The sequence below is a fragment of the Pogona vitticeps genome, chromosome 2, assembly GCF_051106095.1.
Source record: "Pogona vitticeps strain Pit_001003342236 chromosome 2, PviZW2.1, whole genome shotgun sequence".
In the NCBI taxonomy this organism is placed as follows: Eukaryota; Metazoa; Chordata; class Lepidosauria; order Squamata; family Agamidae; genus Pogona; species Pogona vitticeps.
The window spans coordinates 159,714,701-159,733,710 of record NC_135784.1 but is presented as its reverse complement, the minus strand read 5'-3'; the positions used below and the strand labels follow the sequence as shown (position 1 = coordinate 159,733,710).

The 19,010-nt window shown below is 45.1% G+C and overlaps 1 protein-coding gene across 1 annotated transcript in view; it reads right to left on the bottom strand.

Annotated features, from left to right (window-relative positions):
* ERBB3 (erb-b2 receptor tyrosine kinase 3) overlaps positions 1-1,907 on the bottom strand; it is a 91,351-nt gene extending 89,444 nt beyond the window's left edge. Inside the window, exon 1 of the mRNA XM_020782698.3 lies at positions 1,400-1,907. Within this exon, the coding sequence (XP_020638357.3) occupies positions 1,400-1,481 (82 nt within the window). The 5' untranslated portion in view covers positions 1,482-1,907. The remainder of the gene's footprint in view (positions 1-1,399) is intronic.
* Positions 1,908-19,010: the final 17,103 nt, after the last annotated feature.

Below are 19,010 nucleotides of genomic sequence, written 5' to 3'. Positions count from 1 at the left end.
GGTGATTCAGGAAGGCGAACACCCTCTTTGTTCTATGTATGTCTGTGATGCAACTATGAAAGGGACCTTTTTTTTTCTGAAACAATCAGGGTGGGGTTAGGGGGAGGGGAGGGCTTGCAAGCCTGCAAGCATTCCTGGTGTAACAACCACAGCGGTGGGGTGTGTGGATGGGGCAGGGCTTCTCTGTAAGGTGTGTTGTACTCAAGTATAACACCAGCCTTGTTATTTTAGACCAGAATTGTCTGAAAATCCAGATATTCTGTCCTACATGGAGTTAAAAAGGCATGTTTGCTTGGAGTGTACGGTGAAGTGTTTGAGTCAAGTGTATTAAGCATTATTTAGTACTGTACCAGAGGGATGGTCCTGAGGCCTACACACCAAAGGAGCATGTGCAGTCCCTTTACTCTGTCAGATTTGTTTTCTGAGTTAACCATACTTTCTGGACAGCCCCACCCACAAGGAAGAGAAGAGGCAAAACATTCCGCTGAAAGCTTTTGACCCCAAAAGGCAAAGCGCATGACAGCCCGGGCTAGGGCTATTCAGCGGGAAAGCCCTCTGCCTATGCTCAGGGGCATTCATTTGTGATCATTGCTTCACGTGCGCCAGGACTGAAGTCGACTGTATTACTCGGCAGATCAAGTTCTAGAAATTAATTCAAAGGATTTAGGAGCTGAAAGCCCGGCTGAACTCTTGGTTCTGTATCGCTTTGACAGGTGCTCGGGGAGAAAGGCGAAGGGAAAAAACAAAACAAAACAACACACACACACACACACAGAGAGAAGCCGATTTGGCTCCGAATCCCAGCCCACGCCAACCCCTCGCAGGCAGAGGATGGCCCAGGAGCGACGGAGCAGGCGGAACAAGATTTCACAGATTCCAGAAAAGTTGGCCGCGAAGTTTCTGCCCTCCCTTCGCGGTTGGGGAAACCCACACGCCTCGCCTTCCAACCCCACAATCAGCGAGCCAGGATCACGCTCCTAAAACCGCCGGTACGAATGGCGAAAACAAACCCGAGAGCTTCCTCCGGACATCAGGCGGCAAAAGTGGCGGCGCTGGAAACAGGTTTTGCCGCTCGGCGGCGGCGGCGCGCCATCCCTTGACGCGCGAGTCCCTTCCCTACAGCCAAGGAAAGACCCCACCACACGCTGAGGTTTGGTGGTGGGACGGAAAAGAAGGCAGGGGGGAAAATAAAATAAAAAGAAAGCACCACTCTCGGCCGGAATGATAAGACACACCCGTGGGGGAAGATCCTGTTTAGAGCGCAAACAGACGCGCGATCGCCTGTTATTGTAAAGGGCGGTTTCTTCTCGCCGATCCGCTCGCAACAGCCCCAAAATAGAATTAAAACGAAACATAAATCGGCAGTCCCTTTCCGAGACGTTGGGGAGGGATCGGTTACCTGCTTGAGAAGCCGCCGACCGGAGGCTCCACAGGAGGAAAACCAGCGCAGAGAAGAAACTTCGGCTCCAGCTGGTCTTCATGGTTGCGGGATCGGGGAACAGGGGCTGTTGGCGGCTTCGAGTTTTTTTCTCCCGTTCGGACCTTCTCTTTCCGGCATGTGGCGGCGTGGCTTTTTGTTTTGAAAGCCGGGTTTATTGCATCCTTGATGTGGGATGGAGCAGAGGGGAGTACGCGGAGCTCCCTGAGGATCCCGCAGAGGCGGCACCGATTCTGCAAAGTTAGATCTCCCGACACCAAACCCGTCGCCGTCTCCTTCTTCAGAGGCTCTTCTTCTCCTTCAGAGGCTCGGCGGCATTTCCTTGGCTGGTTGGTTGGAGGTGGCCCTCCCTTCTCCCTCTCTTGTCTCCCTTCCCCGGCCGACTCTTTTTGGCCCCCGATGCGGCAGGTTTCGCCCGGGAGCCAAGAACACCAGCCGTGGCGCTTTGATCAGTTTCACTTACACACAACCACTCACAAATTACACACACTTCATTCAAGAGGAAGCTTCGCTCTCTGCTCATTGGCCGGGGCTGCGCCCCGCTCTGACCAATCAGGGGATACCCGGACGGAGGAGTGGAAAGCGGAGATTTGTGTTTTTTTTGGGGGGGGGGCGGTGAAGGCGAGGCGAGGGCGAAACTGGAAGCCGCCGCCCCCTCCCCCGAAAGATACATGTGGAATCGTGTACCCGGGACACCTCTTGTGATCAATGGGTCAGACTCTAGCTAATAAGTCAGGAGCACTTTTCGAAGCAAAACTACCAACAGCCCTGGTTGGAGCCACAGAAATATCTTTTCCAAGGGACTCCTAAGGCGACAGTGTGTGCCCAGGAGTAGGGGATAGCAGTCACAGCTGAACATTGTCCTTCTGGAAGGGGACCGTCTTCTGAGCTCCACTGAGACCAGGGGACACTGCCGGCATTGACAGAAATTCAGAAAATTCTGAAACGTTTGTTTTTACCCCCATCTTTCTCCTTGAATAGGATCCAAGGCAGCTCATGCCATCAAAAGACGACATGTAACGCTAAAAATAATGAATATACAAATACTAAAAAGGGTCAAAGAAATACCACATTAAAAAACGGTAAACAAAAACAACACCAAAAATACATTCCAAGTCTGTAAGGCACAACCATCCCTTCAAAAATCCCAGGGAGGCATCCAGTCATTGAGGGAAAGCTTTCCTGAAGAAAAAGATCTGCACCAGCTTACGGAAGGACAGCAAAGATGGGGCCCGTTTGGCCTCCTGTAGGAGGGAGTTCCAAGGTCTGAAAGCAGCAACAGAGAACAGCAACATTACTCTCTGTTGTACCTAACAAACACGCCTGCAATGGTGGTGGGAGTGAGAGAAAGGCCTCTCCTGATGATCAATAACACCCAGGCAGGTTCATAAAAGGATACATGGTCCTTGAGATAGCTTGGACCCAAGCTTTTTAGGGTTTCATAGGTTAGAACCAGCATACTGGATTGTACCCAGAGATGGACTGGCAGCCAGTGGAACTACTGTAGTAAGTGGGTTGTATGATCCCTGTGTCCAGCCCCAGTTAACAATCTGCCTGCCATGTTTCAGACCCACTGAAGTTTCTGGACACTTTCCAGAGGCAGCCCCATGTACAGCACATTACAGAAGTCCAGCCAGGATGTAACTAGGGCATGTGTCACTGTGGCCAGATCGGACCTCTCCAGGAACAGGCACAGCTGGCACATTCGTTTTACTTGTGCCAATGCACTCCTGGCCTCTGCTGAAACCACCCAGGCTTTTATCAAAAGGTACCTGTATCATCAGAACGGGGGAAAGGACTCGACAGTCTTCAGGCTGCAAATTCACACACATTTATCTGGAATCTCACTGAGCTTACACATCTTTTACCTTGGCAGGAGTGTGTTGGCAAATGCAAGAGCTTCTTGCCATAGTTGTAAGTACTGTAGTATGTCCAGAACAAGCTTTAAAAACAAACAGTGATGCTAAGATGCTAGTTCTCTTTGTGTAAAATTGCAAACATGTGAAGAGATGAAAGGAGTTTCACTATTCAGAAGGAAGGATGACTTCCTGTTGCATCTTTCCTCTGAGCGGCTATTCCTCATTCTATACATCATAATGGCTGACATCCCACTGGGAGCATAAGAGGAATACATTTTCCCAGGGTTGTGCAACCAATCACACAACCAGCTGCACAACCTATCTTGAAAGCAGTAGGAGACTGTGCATGCAAAGAGGGGGGCTTATGGAGTTGGGGGAACACTTAAACAATCATCCTTCCACAATCACACAACAGGATAGGACCTTGGGCTAAGGCATCTTCCTTGTTACAGGCCAGCTAACTGACTATTATTAATGCCGTCTCCCCCCCCTTTTTTTTGGCACAATGAATAAAATTTATTCACAAATCCTAAAACATTGACATTAGGGCATCATTTGGGGCGTTCTGGCCTTTATTTGTATTTCAAAAGTTCAATTTTCAATTTTAAACAAACAAAAAGCAACGCATTAGCAACACATCGCTAAAAAACAAACAATATGCAATGTCACAGTGTTGTAAGTGTCTCCTGTTGAAATGTAACAAGTTATTTAAACAAAAATTACATGCTAATTACACCCTTAATTCGGAGTACTAATGTTCTTGAGCAAGCAAAATGAGATCCTCTACCTCAAAATCTAGAATTATGAGATTCAAAGGATTCCAGGCCAGACTGGGCTCAAATCAACCCACAGAAGAATGTCATAATTGCCAGTAGAATTTAAGAGGTCCATATCAACAACTCAACTCCAGTGCTGTGCTTCTTTTCTGCTACAGAAGGAGTAGGCAGAATGTGGCTCATGGGCCATACATGGCCTCCAGGGGTGCTTTCCTACTCCCAGCACCCTTGGACGCTCCATCCCTAAAAAATCTTTAATGCGGTGTGTGTGTGCGCGCATGTGTGTGTGTGTGTGTCACTCCAAGTGTTCCCTTGTGTCTTCTACGTGATGGTGGTGAGGCAATGTGGTCTCATTTTGATCCTTTTCCATACATTCCCAAAAGTTAATTTTAAAAAAAATTGCAAGTGGGAGGGACAAGAGAATTTTTTTTCCAGTTAAGAACAGTTTTTTTTAAAAAAAGCTAAACTATGTTTCAGCTAACAACAACAACAACAAAACATTGTAGCAAACTTTACAGGAATAAAACTAATTAACAAATGAATTTTAATTTTAAAAAAATTAAACTGGCAAATTATAGAGCATTGACTTCAGGCCGTTAGCAGATCTGAAAAATGGTCCTTGATTCTGCTGAAGTCATCTAGCCCTTGGTTCTAGCACAAGGACTTAGACTGGGACAAAGAACAGGAACAATACATCTTTTGAGCTAGCTCAAATTCCAGATATTTTAGGATAGGATTCAAACCTCTCCTACTTTTATGCAATGGGCCAAATACAGATCCAGGCCTTACATGCTTACTTTGGAGTAACAACAGCAACAACAACAACAACAATCCAGAGTATACGCAAGCAGCTCAATGCCTCCCTCACCATCAGTCTATGCTTCTCCAATAGGACACTGGTCCAGATTTCCCTTAAAAGTGGTAGAATGGAAAATGGAGAAATGTACACCATCTCTCCATTCTACAATTTTTAAGGAAATCTGGACCAGTGTCCTATTGGAGAAGCACACAGAGAAAGGGCATCCCCCCACACACACACAAATACTCTGGCAGGATCGCCGATGCATCCCCATTCCAGTTTGGAGATCAGTCACACGACTAGGTATGTGATGGGTTAGCCCTGAGTGTGGGAGGGAGATTGTTTATACAACTTTATGTCCATTTCTGGAATAGAGCCCTGGCCTCTGATGCGTGTGACATCCTAAGGTGACCACCACCTATTTTAAAACTCCCTGGCACCTGTTCAGGGCCAGGACATCCTGACCCTGTATGATATAGTTGTGATATTACCCTTTTTTTGCTGGGAGAAGAGAGCACAGGAAGTACCACCGCTGGCCTGGCCATGCTGTCACATTCTCCCGAGAAAAACAAGATGGAAAAGGAGGGAGACAGTGGCAGAGAGTCGGGAAGGGGTGCTTTGAACAATGACTGCAGTCAGGAGAAGAGTGGGAGGAATGAGATCAGAAATGGCGTAAGAAAGCAAGCAAAGTTCATGGACGCTGGCTGGCCCAGGCCTCTCAACCACAGTGTACATAAACATTCACCTGGCTGATGCTGGGTCATGCAGCCCTGGGCACCCATCTGTGTGTGTGTGTTTTTTGTTTTGTTTTGTTTTCAAGAATGGAATAGAGATCTCTGTGGTGGTGGTGGTGGTGGGGAACCAGGCAGGAACATCACAGTACTCCATGCTGCTCTTTTATTGTCCGCACTCCACCACACTCCAGGAAAACACTACAAACTTAAAAAAATACGAAACACATTTGCAATAATCTGCCATCCTCCCATCATTTGAAAAAAATGTTTTCTGTGTTTGTCTGTGGTTGCTTCCCAGTGGCAGAAGCAACATCCAACTAGCTGTTATAACCAAAGCTGAAATCCTCCGGTGAGACTGGTTTGCCAGAGTTCCCAACAGAAAACAAAACCAGAGCACAATTGGTGGAAGGGGAGCTTGCGCCCTATTCCAAGGCAATGGGGCTATAAGATGGGTGGGATCTAGGAAGCACAGCATCTGAGGACCAAACTTGAGGTCTCAAAGGAAATCCTGCTGCCTTTGACTCTTGTTTAAGATCTGCTTTGATCATGACAGGTGCATAGAAAGACTGACTCTTCTGTGACAAGCCACAACTTTGGCCCAAAGCCTCACCGCATTTTTAGTACGTGCAGACAGAATAACAAAGAGGCAAAATATGAGTGGCCTCCGATCTATTTTGACCCACAGTGGTCAACCAGATTAAACTAACTTCTTTCAGTTGGGACTCAACTCTCATCCTGGTCAGCTTGAATTCTTGCCCCACTGATCCTAACTAAGATGAGAAACACCACCTTTTGCCTATCCATCCTGTATTTTTTAGGGCCTTGCTGAGTTTTCACCTCAGACCTCACATTACCCCACCCAGAGGGTGAGTCACACACAGGAAATAGGTGATACCACAGAGGAAATAGTTCTTCTTGACCTAATTAGGGACCTCTAGTTGTTTCTTAGTTGGGAATTCAGTCAAAACAAGCTACATGCAAAGTACCTGAGGGCAGATTACATGGAGTCAAGGTTTCAGTCTGAAGGTCTTCACCGCTGTGACACTGGACCACATCAAACCCCTGCCTTGCTACTTCTTGCCTCTGTGGGAACTTGATCTCAAAACCTGCAAAAGGGACCGCAGTTTTCATCTCATCTTTGTGAAACAGATTAAAACCTATTCTGGTATTGCTCTTTTTCTTCTCGTCCCCTGTCCTCCTTTGTTTTACTCTGACATAAAACAGTGAGAAAACAAGGGGGGTTGGGGAATCCAGCACCTTTTGCCTGGTGGAATGTAGATGCTTTGGACAAGAATGGAGAAAGGACCTGCCCCTTGCCTTCAGGCGCCTCCCTGTGGCCACATGAGAGAACAACTATAAGGGAAAGCCACCAGAACCCTAAACTTACACTCCGTGACCTTCAGCCGCAGGATTAGTGGAACATACTTTACAGAAAAGGTGCCAGAAGAGTTCCCAGAAACTATAACTGATGCAGAATGCAGCCGTCAACATGAGAGATGGAGCAAAGAACACTGAATACAAAGGCAGTTTTAGAACAACCACATTGTCCCCAGTTAGATTTCCTGACCCAGTTCAAAATAACTTTTTATGCTGTGAACTTTTTAAAATTGTAGGTGTCTTCCAGTTGATTTCCCCCGACCCCCACCCCCAGATGGTATAAGCCCACTGAATCAATTGCTTAATGGCAAGTCAAATCTTGTGTGCATCCTTGGCTCAGTGGAAGTCCTCTAGCAAGAACCAGAAACTGGATTCAGGCAGCTACCTTCAAAGTCTAAAATAGCTCGAGCACCACTTTATCTCTTTCTGAACCTATAAACAAGAACCTTCCGCAGAGGCTGTATTCTAAGCATAGTTTCCTAGACTCGGTAATGTGATCACAGTTTTCCTCTTCCTAAGAACAGTTACTCTGCTCCATTTTTAGGGTTTGTAAGGCAAAAATGCATTTCTTTGAGGAAGACTTTTGGAGCATGCTTCTTACTATTCCTTCCTTCCTTCCTTTAATTTATATACTGCTTGATTAATTAATTTACTCTGGGCAGTGTACAAACAAGCAAAGCTCTACAGCCACCACCCACTTCCTTCCCATAATAACATAATAACATTTGATAGTGCTGTCTCTATAGATTTTTCTTGCAACTCAAATAGTTTTGATACTTGTGCTGCCTTAGTTTTAAACTTTTAAAAAGATTGTTTTTAATTGTGGTTTTTAATGTTGTTATGTTCAACTGTGGGTTGTTGTTTTTTGTGCTGTTTGTTATGGTGATTATAGTGATTATTGCATAGTTTTAATCAACTGTGAGCTACCTCCTGTCCCCTCTGGGGAGAAAGGGAGCATATAAGTGTAATTAAATAAAACATTATTTTTTAAAAAAAATCTTTAGAATAATTTTAAAAATAATTCAGTAAACAAATCTGCATTAAGTTGCTTGGGCTGGTTACTAATTTTCAAATATGACTACAGTGACATTTTATTTTGAAAATCTTTCCAAATGAGGTGATAAAAACTAAGCTGGGGGGGAGCCTCTTTTTTAGACAACTTCCAGATTTGTCCAATCAACATGGGGATTGGCTAGAGGATTCCGGGAGATGTTGCCCAAAAAGTAACACTCTCAAGCCTGGGCAAAGGGGCTGGGGGGCGGGGGCAGGAGGAGACTTGAAAGGGAAGGTACTAACTAATGCCTCTATTTCTTCTGCTCCACGTCATGCTTTATCAGTGGTCCCTAACCTTGGGCCTCCAGATGTTCTTGGACTACAACTCCCAGAAGCCTACACCACCACCTCTTCTGGCCAGGATTTCTGGGAGTTGAAGTTCAAGAACATCTGGAGGCCCAAGGTTGAGGACCACTGTGCTATATGATTCCTCCTATATTTGTGATATATTCAAACAAAAACAAACAGGACCCCCCAAATCTATATTTATCCAAAAAAGGGGGGGGCAACTCCACATTGTAAGCACACCTAGTCATCATGACACTATCACAATTAAAATGTGCTTGAAACCACCTAGGACTAAAATGGAGCTTGCTTTTGATGATGCACATACTTGGGGGGGATTAGCACTATTTCATCATGGAACATACTAATACTGTACCTTCCAGAGCAAGAACACAGCAAGCAATGATCTGCACACTAGCTGACTCCCCCTTGTATAGAAAGCTTTGTTTTAAATAAGATGGCAGGATGGCTGTGCCATGCATTGGCGGCAGCCTGAGCGGTGTCAAGCATGCCCACAGCGGCTCAGGGGTTGATGCCTAGGCTCTTCTGTCGCGGTCCCATCCCCTGTTCCAGTCTTGCTCTCAGGCTGGAGAGGGTGGTGTCAGCTCATGGGTCCATGCCACTGGTTAAAAAGCAAAGGAGCGCAGCATAAGCCACGTCTGTCCATTTTTGCATGGCAAATTGATCTTGCGAGGGAATTCTCCAATTAACTGTATGATATCAATGGGTGCTGCCGAGACAAGCGTCTTCACTCCAGACTGGCTTGGGCAAGTCTGATTTATGTACAGCTGGAGCAAACGTCATTTTGAAAAAACACCCATTTAGCTGGTAACACACTTCCCTTTAAGAAGCGTGGATGGTATTATTCAAGTGTATCCTATGGCTACCGACAAGATAAACACAACCGGTTCTTGTTTACATGGCATGGAGAGGTAATTAGCATGAAGAAATGGAACAGGATGATTGTCCTTCTCCTGGGTGCCTGATACTTCTGGAAAGTCCTGAGTAGTGTATTTATAGTATCTGAGCATGTGAGTACTGCAGGCTAGCAACTGAGTGCAGGATCATTAATGCTACTACTAGTGAATGTTTCCTATGCATCCCAGTGCATAAATCTCTGTAACTGCATTCTGACATCAAAACCAACGTGTTGTAATGATTCCTTCCTCATAAGCAAAATGCATCTTTCGCCACAGGGACATTTACCTGTAAATGAGGAATGGTCTGTCTCTGAAGAGGGGGAAGCATCATAGCAGGACAGTCAGCATGGCAGAACATTTACACGTGTCCACAAGGGACAAGGACGGTTGAGGTCGTCTTTGCCTCCCTGAGCCACTTTGGGCCAGTTACTGTCTCTCTCAGCCTGACAAACCTCAGAGGGTGGCTGTTCTGAGGATAACCATGGCTGATGCCTTGGGCGCACTGAAGAAGAGACAACTCATCAAATTAATACTGTACACAAACATATCCCTTCGGATTTCTCATGGTTTAGCATATTGACTCCTTTGCAAAGAGCAGCCCCGAGGTTAAAGGCAGTCCCTCAGAATGAAGACCCTCCCCCCCCCCCCCAAGTACTGGTCTTCTTAGAACTAAGCATGCATTCATTGCAGGTGGGAAGCTTTTCCTTTTAAACAGCAACACTGCCTTTTCTCACTCATGCTTCTAATTGGGATGAATTTAGTTAAACATTACCAAAAACATTACCTCTGTCCTCTGTATTTATAGATAGTTTCTTCCAGCACTATCCCTGAATAGATTTCCTAAGTCAATAAATAGTATGGGAGAATCCTGTTAGCAATCACGGGGTACAACTGTTCCATGAGCAGAGGGCTCCAGGGCAGCTGACATGATTTCTGGCTTGAAGTTATGCAAGGCAAAGCGTGCTCTGCTATACACAAGGTAGCTTATAAATGGATAAAGGAGTAGTGAATACCCCCTTGACCTATTAGAGAATAAAAAGGACCGCATGCACAACAGGCCGCTGCATGCATGGAAAACAAACTTTTTGATTATGTTTCTCTTTTGCCTTGCTGCCAATGGTGATTTCTTCTTCAATAATATATTCCTAAGGCTGCTATATTCTAGTACTCAAAGCAGGATGGCCTAAGCTGCGTACTGCGCAAATTACAATGAAACTGCCAAAATGGCACAATACACTGTTTTTTTACCAGTATGTTTTGGCCTTGGCATCGTTTATTTAGCAACCATTAAATAAATGATCAGAGAGAATTGTGGACTGAATGGTTAATACTGAACTTGGGAGAGGGAGGCTCCAGTTCAAATTCCATCTTAATCACAAAGGATGTCCTTAGGCCAACCTCTCTGTCAAATCTCCTTTCCTGAGTTGTTTTCGGGGACAGGAGAACCACATAAAGTGCTTACGTACATTGCTGGTGTGTATAAATCTGGTGATATTCGCCTGAAATGGCTGCTGGTTTTGCCACCAGGTGTTTTGGGTTTTGCCTCTCTTTTTTAAAAGTGACAACTCCTAGAGATCCATGAGAATCCCTCGTCGGTAGCACAGGGTCATCTGATTTACAGGAGAAAATGTTGGCGAAAGAGAGGGCAAATTGCAAAGATTAAGGAAAATCACAAGGTGTCACTTCCTTCAGGCACACATCCAATATTTTATTTTAACTAGAAAATATCCTTTGGTACATTCTGTTAGTGCCTGGAACTTTACACACACCCCGTATTTGTGTGCAAATACTAGGTTCCACTGAGGGTACAAAGAACCCACAGGAAATAAGTGACTCCACAGAAGAAATAGTTATTCCGAACATCATTAAGAGTCTCTAGCAATTTCTGGGCTGATATGCAACTCACAAAAGCGTCATGCAAACTTCCTGGCAAATCACATGGAGAGACGATTTCAGTTTTAAGTACTTCTACCACCAGAGAGCATCCAAAGGTTCTCACATTATATGTCTTGCTTGTGAATGCTCTTGATTTCATCCTTTTTTAAAAAAAAAATAACAATTTTATTCATACCTAACAATACAAACTTAAAAACATTAACAATCTAACAGATAATTAACAGAGCAAACAAACAGACAACAGCAACAACAATTAAAAAAACACATCTAAACATCCTTCCTTCCCCTATGGGTCGGAGATTTCACCATTGTCTTGTCATCGATGTACCTACAAGGGGATTCCGGGGAGCACTAGTTCGCTATAAACTAATTTCCCCTCCTCCTTAGTTCCTGTCTTTTTCTGGGCCCAGTTATATATCAGCTTCCAGCTTTGATCCCGTAGTGTCTCTGAAAGCATGTCTAGTTCTGCAATGTCCAATAGTTTCTTTAATAACTCATCTATCGTTGGTATCTCTACATTTTTCCATTTTTGGGCGCAAAGTAACCTAGCTGCTGTGAATATATACAGTAGACTATATTTTATTTTCTTGTCACTAATTTCTGGCATTATACGAGGGGGTGCTGATAAGTATTGAGCCTTTTCCAGAAAAAATGGAACTAGGAAGCTGTAACTGCCACCCTATTCTACATATTCCCCCAGAAAGTCAATGCACTTGCAACATCTGTCCTGCAGTTTCTTAAGTCCCTGCAAATACATTTTTTCTGACTGCTGGTGTAACCACTCATTTGCAGCATTAGTTGCCTCCAGAACACTCCCAAATCTTTGTTCCTTTAGGTGTTTTTGAGTTTGGGGAACAGATAATAGAAGAAGCCAGGTCAGGAGAATAGGGTGGATGGGACATCACTTGAAAGCCTAAGGAGGTCAGTTTTGCCATTGTTTCACCTGCAGTGTCTGATGAGGCATTGTCATGCAACAGGATGACACCTTTGGAGAGCTTTCCTCGACATTTTTCCTGGATGTTTTGCCTCAAATTCATCAATAAAGCACAGTAATATTTTGCATTGATGGTTGAACCCTGTTGGAGGTACTCCACCAGCTCCCTTCTTATCCCCAAAAACTGTTGCCATTTGCTTTTGCACTGACCTTTGCACTCGGAACTTCTTTGGCCTGAGGGAACCACTGTACCTCCATTCCATAGACTGTTCCTTTGTCTCAGGATCATAACAGTGGATCCATGTCTCATCACCAGTTTGCCCAGGAAATCTGATTCATTTCTTGCAAAATGTTCCAAAACAGCCACCGATGACTTCACACGTTTCCTCTTTTGTTCGGTTGTCAAAAGTTTGGGGATCCACTTTGCTGCCAGCTTTCTCATTTCCAGGTCATTGTGGATAATGGCACCAACTCTCTCATGTGATATTCTCAGATATATAGTAATACTTTTGGCTGATATCTGGCGGTCCTCCATGATTATGTCATGGATGGCTTTCACATTTGCAGGCACAGAGACAGAAACAGGCCTTCCACTGGGTTTCTCACTTTCAACACCGAAATGTCAGATTCTTCGTGACCCCATGGACCAGAGCACGCCCAGCCCTCCTGTCTTTCACTGCCTCCTGGAGTTGGGTCAAATTCATGTTGGTTGCTTCGATGACACTGTCCAACCATCTCATCCTCTGTCATCCCCTTCTCCTCTTGCCCTCACACTTTCCCAACATCAGGGTCTTTTCCAAGGAGTCTTCTCTTCTCATGAGATGGCCAAAATATTGGAGCCTCAGCTTCAGGATCTGTCCTTCCAGTGAGCACTCAGGGTTGATTTCCTTCGGAACTGATAGGTTTGTTCTCCTTGCAGTCCAGGGGACTCTCAAGAGCCTGCTCCAGCACCACAATTCAAAAGCATCCATTATTTGGCGGTCAGCTTTCTTTATGGTCCAGCTCTCACTTCCATACATCGCTACTGGATACACCATAGCTTTGACTACGTGGACCTTTGTCGGCAAGGTGATGTCTCTGCTTTTTAAGATGCTGTCTAGGTTTCGCATCACTCTCCTCCCAAGAAGCAGGCATCTTTTAATTTCGTGGCTGCTGTCACCATCTGAGTGAGCCTGGAGTCCAAGAGGTTAAAATCTCTCACTGCCTCCATATCTTCCCCTTCTATTTGCCAGGAGGTGATGGGACCAGTAGTCATGATCTTAGTTTTTTTGATGTTGAGCTTCAGACCATTTTTTGCACTCTCCTCTTTCACCCTCATTACAAGGTTCTTTAATTCCTCCTCACTTTCTGCCATCAAAGTGGTATCATCTGCATATCGGAGGTTGTTGATATTTCTTCCGGCAGTCTTAATTCCGGCTTGGGATTCATCCAGTTCTGCCTTTCGCACGATGTATTCTGCATATAAGTTAAATAAGCAGGGATACCATATACAGCCTTGTCGTACTCCTTTCCCAATTTTGAACCAATCAGTTGTTCCATATCCAGTTCTAACTGTTGCTTCCTGTGCCACATATAGATTTCTCAGGAGATAAATACAGTAAGGTGATCAGGCACTCCCATTTCTTTAAGGACTTGCCATAGTTTGCTGTGGTTCACACAAAGACTTTTGCATAGTCAATGAAATCAGAAGTAGATGTTTTTCTGGAAATGGCATAGCCCATAGCTTCTCTGAATTACTCAAGCCACTTCGCCATGACAAGCCATCCATCCATGAAGGGGGATCTTTAGTTAATAAGTCTTTATATGTGAGTAACGCTCCCTTCTGATTCAATACTTTCAAAGTGAATGCTTTTACTGGTGTTATCTATATTGGAATTTTCTTGTGGGTTTGTGTTTGAAATGTTTGCCATACTAAGCAGAGCGCCTTCCTCAGAATATGTTCTGCAAAATGTGATTATTCTTTATATTTCCCATACCACACATATGCATGCCAACCCATTTTTAGATTATGACCCTCCAATTTCAATAATCTTTGATTTTCTAATGTTACCCATTCTTTCATCCAGTCCACGACACATGCCTTATACTATAATAGCCAATTCAGTAGTCCTACACCACCTCTTTCTTTTAAGTTTTGCAATATTCTAAGTTTTATTCTTGGTTTCTTGGCCTTCCAGATATGCAGATGATACCAGATTCTTGGCGTATTTATAATTTAATAAAATTGGTAAATTTTGAAATAGAAATAACAGTTTTGGTAACATCGTCATCTTTATTGTCGAGATTCTTCCCATCATAGACGTTTGTAGCTAGCTCACATCCTTTCTCTTTTTGTTCTGCTACAAAGCATCAGAAAGGGATGTTCTCTCATTGATTAAAAGAATATACAGTATACTGTAATCCCCTTCCCCTTGCTTTGAAAAGGATAGAGTGAAAAAGACAAGGGGGATGGAAGGGCACCTAGTCTACTGCCTTCTAGTGCCCACTTGTGGTTATGAACAGCAACTGCTCAAGTGGAAACAGAAAAAAGAAAGGTAGCGGTTAATGTACAGCTATGTGTGCTGGAACATATCTGTATTTGTTGCCTCTGATAAATGCCACAACCAGTTCAATATGCAACTGCTAGAATGCAGATACCACAGAGAATTATAAACACTGGATTACAATTTTAAAAGGTCCAGAAATTACCAACCACAAACCAGGTCTTCTCCATAACGGCAGGCTCATTCTGGAACTTCCTTCCTGTAGAGGTGCAATTGGCCCCGACTCTCCTGAGCTTTCAGAAGGAAGTTAAAAGTTGGCTTTTTACAAGCCTCACTCCTTTGTAATATTAATTTTGTATTAATTTTACGTTGGCCCATGGTTAAGCGTCCTGAGTCTTGAAATATTTGCTAGACTGGCGGTTTTATGAGGGGGGGTATCTTTGTTTTTATGTTTATTAACTTATGTTGTATAGTTATTTTCTTGGAAACCACCCAGAGTAGTAGCTTGTCTACTAGATGGGCAGGTCATTGGTTTAAATAAATATATAAACGAAGTGTTGAAGTGGTCTACTTGCCCCTGTGAGCTGGAGAATAAAAGATCTCACGTCTATAGAAGAGGATAGATATAGAGGAATGGAGAAAGTTATGGAGAAGGTGAAGAGCTGAAGGTAGGAGAAAAGGGGGAGGAGTTGGAGAATACAAAAAGGAAGGGGGTAGATGTGTTCTTAAGGACGGAAGAGGGGGAGAAATCGGGAGAAACAAGAAAAGTAGTAGTTTGGGAAGACAAACGGCAGGAGGAGGGAGGAGAACCAAAAGTGTTTAAAATATGACAAAAGAAAGAAGTAAGAGATGTAAGGCATGAGAATCTAGAACCAGATAGGAAACAGGATGAAGTTAAAATACCAATAGAAGGATTAGGGCCAGGAGAATGGACCATGCTTGTGTACCCTCGAGATCGGGGTCCTTGGAGGAGGGTAATCTGTCCGGGACTTCTACAGCCGAAAGAGAAGCCACCCGAGGGAGGCTGGTCTCCTCACCCCTGTTGCGGAACTATATGCGTGGTGAGGAGTGGATGTTTGAGAAAGCCAACCGATCAGGAGAGGTTCGGATACTCTCCCCGTTGAGAAAGGAAAGCTATGGAGGAAGTCTACTGTTATCATGGACAGATTTTCCTGTAGACTTTGGTCACGTTGGCCCTACAGAAATTACTGTAGAGAAACCTACGAGTTCTGTTAATAACGATTTTGTTCTTAAAGAAACATCTCTTTTGCCATTTCCCACCAAAACTAAGGAACTGTCAGATGCTGACAATGAGCCCTATCAGAGCCCGCTAACATACCATCCCAAATTTAGCCTCCAGATCAGAGGGTTATAAGAACCCTTAAAGCTCATTACACATATTATATAGAACAGGCTATCAACGCTATGGAAGAGATCCCCAAAAGAGAGAACTGTTCTATATACTGCATGTGTGTGTTAATCCAATGGTCCCCAACCCTGGGCCTCCAGAGGTTCTTGGACTACAACTCCCAGAAGCCTTCACTACCACCTCTGCTGGCCAGGATTTCTGGGAGTTTAAGTCCAAGAATATCTGGAGGCCCAAAGTTGAGGACCACTGTGTTAATCAACTAAGTCGGTAGTCCGCACCCCCTTTTTCCACCTTTGGCGGATTGCCCGACTGCGACCTTACCTAGACACGGGGGCGCTCACTACCTTAGTACATGTGCTCGTAACCTCTAGATTAGACTACTGTAACGCGCTCTACGTGGGGCTCCCTTTGAAGCTAATGCGGAAACTTCAGGTGTGCAGAATGCGGCGGCCAGACTCCTTATTGGAGTGAGAAAATACCAACATATCTCTCCTACTCTGGCCATGCTGCACTGGCTGCCCATCTGTTTCCGCATTGACTTCAAAGTGTTAATGCTTACATATAAGGCCCTAAATGGTTTAGGACCCCGATACTTGGCGGAACGCCTGCTCCCACCTAGATCTACTCGGATCACCTGCACGAGCCAGGAGGTGAGGCTGAGGAGCCTAACGCAGAGGGAGGCCCGGAAGGAAAGGACATGAAACCGGGCCTTCTCGGCGGTGGCTCCTCGCCTCTGGAATAACCTTCCTCTGGTTATTCGTGCGGCCCCTACGCTGGGCACTTTTAAGAGTCAACTAAAAACATGGTTGTATGTTCAGGCCTTTCTTCCTGTCAATATTTAATTCTTTATTTTTTCTTTCATTTATTATTTGTTTTATTATTGTATGTGTTATGGACTGTTTGTAAAATTCTTATGTTTTCATATACACCTTATTGGAAGCCGCCCAGAGTGGTCGACCAGACCAGATGGGCGGGATATAAATCAAATAAATAAATAAATAAATAAATAGATAAGTTAAGTAAGTAAGTAAGTAAGTAAATAAATAACGTTTTATAGTTTTGGAGGCATAAGAGTTTTACATGGGATTTTGACTACACGGAGGTCCAGTGCACCTAAGCCAGTGTTGTTGAAGGGAAAAGTGTACACTTAAACTTTGTATGCCCTGAATAATGACTTATTCCTAGATAGGTGGGTAAGATACAGCCCCTACAGAAGGGGTCTCAAACATGTGGGCCAGGGGCCATTTGCGGCCCGCCGGACAATAGTTTGTGGCCCCTGCCTTGCCTGCTCCCCCAAACTGCCCACATGTCCTCTGCTGTCAAGAGTCAAAAAAAGCCTTGCCTCACTCAGCTGTCTCCCAAAACAGCGCCTCTTGCACCCTCCATCCGGAACTGCAGCCTGCCAGCTAGCCCGTCTGTCTGCCGGCTGGCAGGCTGCAGTTCTGGATGGAGGGTGCAAGAGGTGCTGTCTTGGGGGAGAGCTGGCGAGCAAGGCGCGCTGCTGGCCCTTTTCCCCAAGTGCCTGAGCCGCCGCTGAGCGATGCCTGAGAGCGGAGCTCGCTCCTGGCCCGTCCTCGAAGAGTGCCTCCAAGCCACCAACAGCAGCTGCTGCCGCCTCTTCCAGAGAAGCAGCTCTCAGGCTCTCTTTCTCTCTTGGCACCCCCAGCACCAGCCTGGCCAGCGGCTGCCTCAGCACCCCATGATGCTTCCTCCTCCTCCTCCTGCTGCCTCGGCTCTGGAGGCTGCCTGGGCTCAGCTTGCAAAGTTTGCTCCTCTGTCGTGGTGGGGGTAGCTGCTGCTGCTGAGTCCGCCTTTTTTGAGGGGGCCCTCAGAGGAAAGTTGCCAGACCTCTGTGTGTGCATGTGCCCGCACGCTCGTGTGTGTACCTGTGGGGGGCCCACCCCGTTCTGTTTAATTTCATGGGCACCAATGGAGGCTTTTTTCCTTTGGCAAGGCGATTCTGTGAGGGTTTTAAAAAAAATTATGTTGTGCCCTCCTCCCCTCCAGGTGGTTGCTGGCATTCCCTCCCTTCTCCGCTTGCTCGTCCTGCTAGTGGTGGTGGTAGTGAAGGAGCAGGAGGGGGTCGTGGCTGGTGAGAGAGCTTGCGTGCCCCTCCTTGGAGCCCCAGCTGGGCTAAGGAAACTCCTGTGCAGCTTCCTCAGGCTCTTGCTCCACTTGGTGGAAAATCTGATGCTGCCCAGCCTCACCCAGACTCTGCCTCCAGTGGCCCCCAAGTAAATTGAGTTTGAGACCCCTGCCCTACAGCATTTTCCCTTTTCATATATGAATAATTTCTAGCACCACCTGCCAGAATCCTATTGGGGATTTACAACAATGTAAGTGTAGCTGCATAAATCATGAGAGCAAACTGCTGCTAATGAGTTGGCAGTTGCATATCTGGTTGCCTGTGTGTGACCAGGAATATGAGCAGCAAGTAAATGGAAATGTTGTTGCTCCAATTTACGCCATTACACTTATGCTAATGTAAATCCCAAGAGGGTCATGGGCCAAGAAATTAAAGAGGTATGTACTCTTCACTGATGTCAGTTACTTTCACAAGGTTTCCTGGGTAATGTTCGAATTTCAAGATGCATTTATAAGATGACTACCATATCTCAAAGCAAGAGACTTAATTCTCAACATCTTGGTTTTCTGCTACAATTTGAAGAATTGATGTGCCTTCCTTATTAAGCTAATATTATTCAATCAGAACCAACACTCTACACTTAATGAACCGGACTAGCAAAATGTACAGTGAAATCAATGTTCTCCCATTAGAACAAGACTTGTTCACATTTCATATGCAACCCACTCCCTGGGAAATTTCTGTGACATTGGCTAAAATCCTATTGTTTAGAACAGTAAGTTGCACTAGAGGTGGCTTGTTCACCTCCTCCATACATTCCATTATTTCAAGTGTATGCAATCCAGTTGAGACTTAATTTAGCACAGTAAGTTGCCACTACAGTAAGCCCACTTGAATACATAGAACATACAAAACAGAGGACCCACCAAATCCCCTCTGATTCACTGGGCCTACCCTGGAGCAACTTACTACGCTAAGCAACAGGATGTCAGCCAATAGAT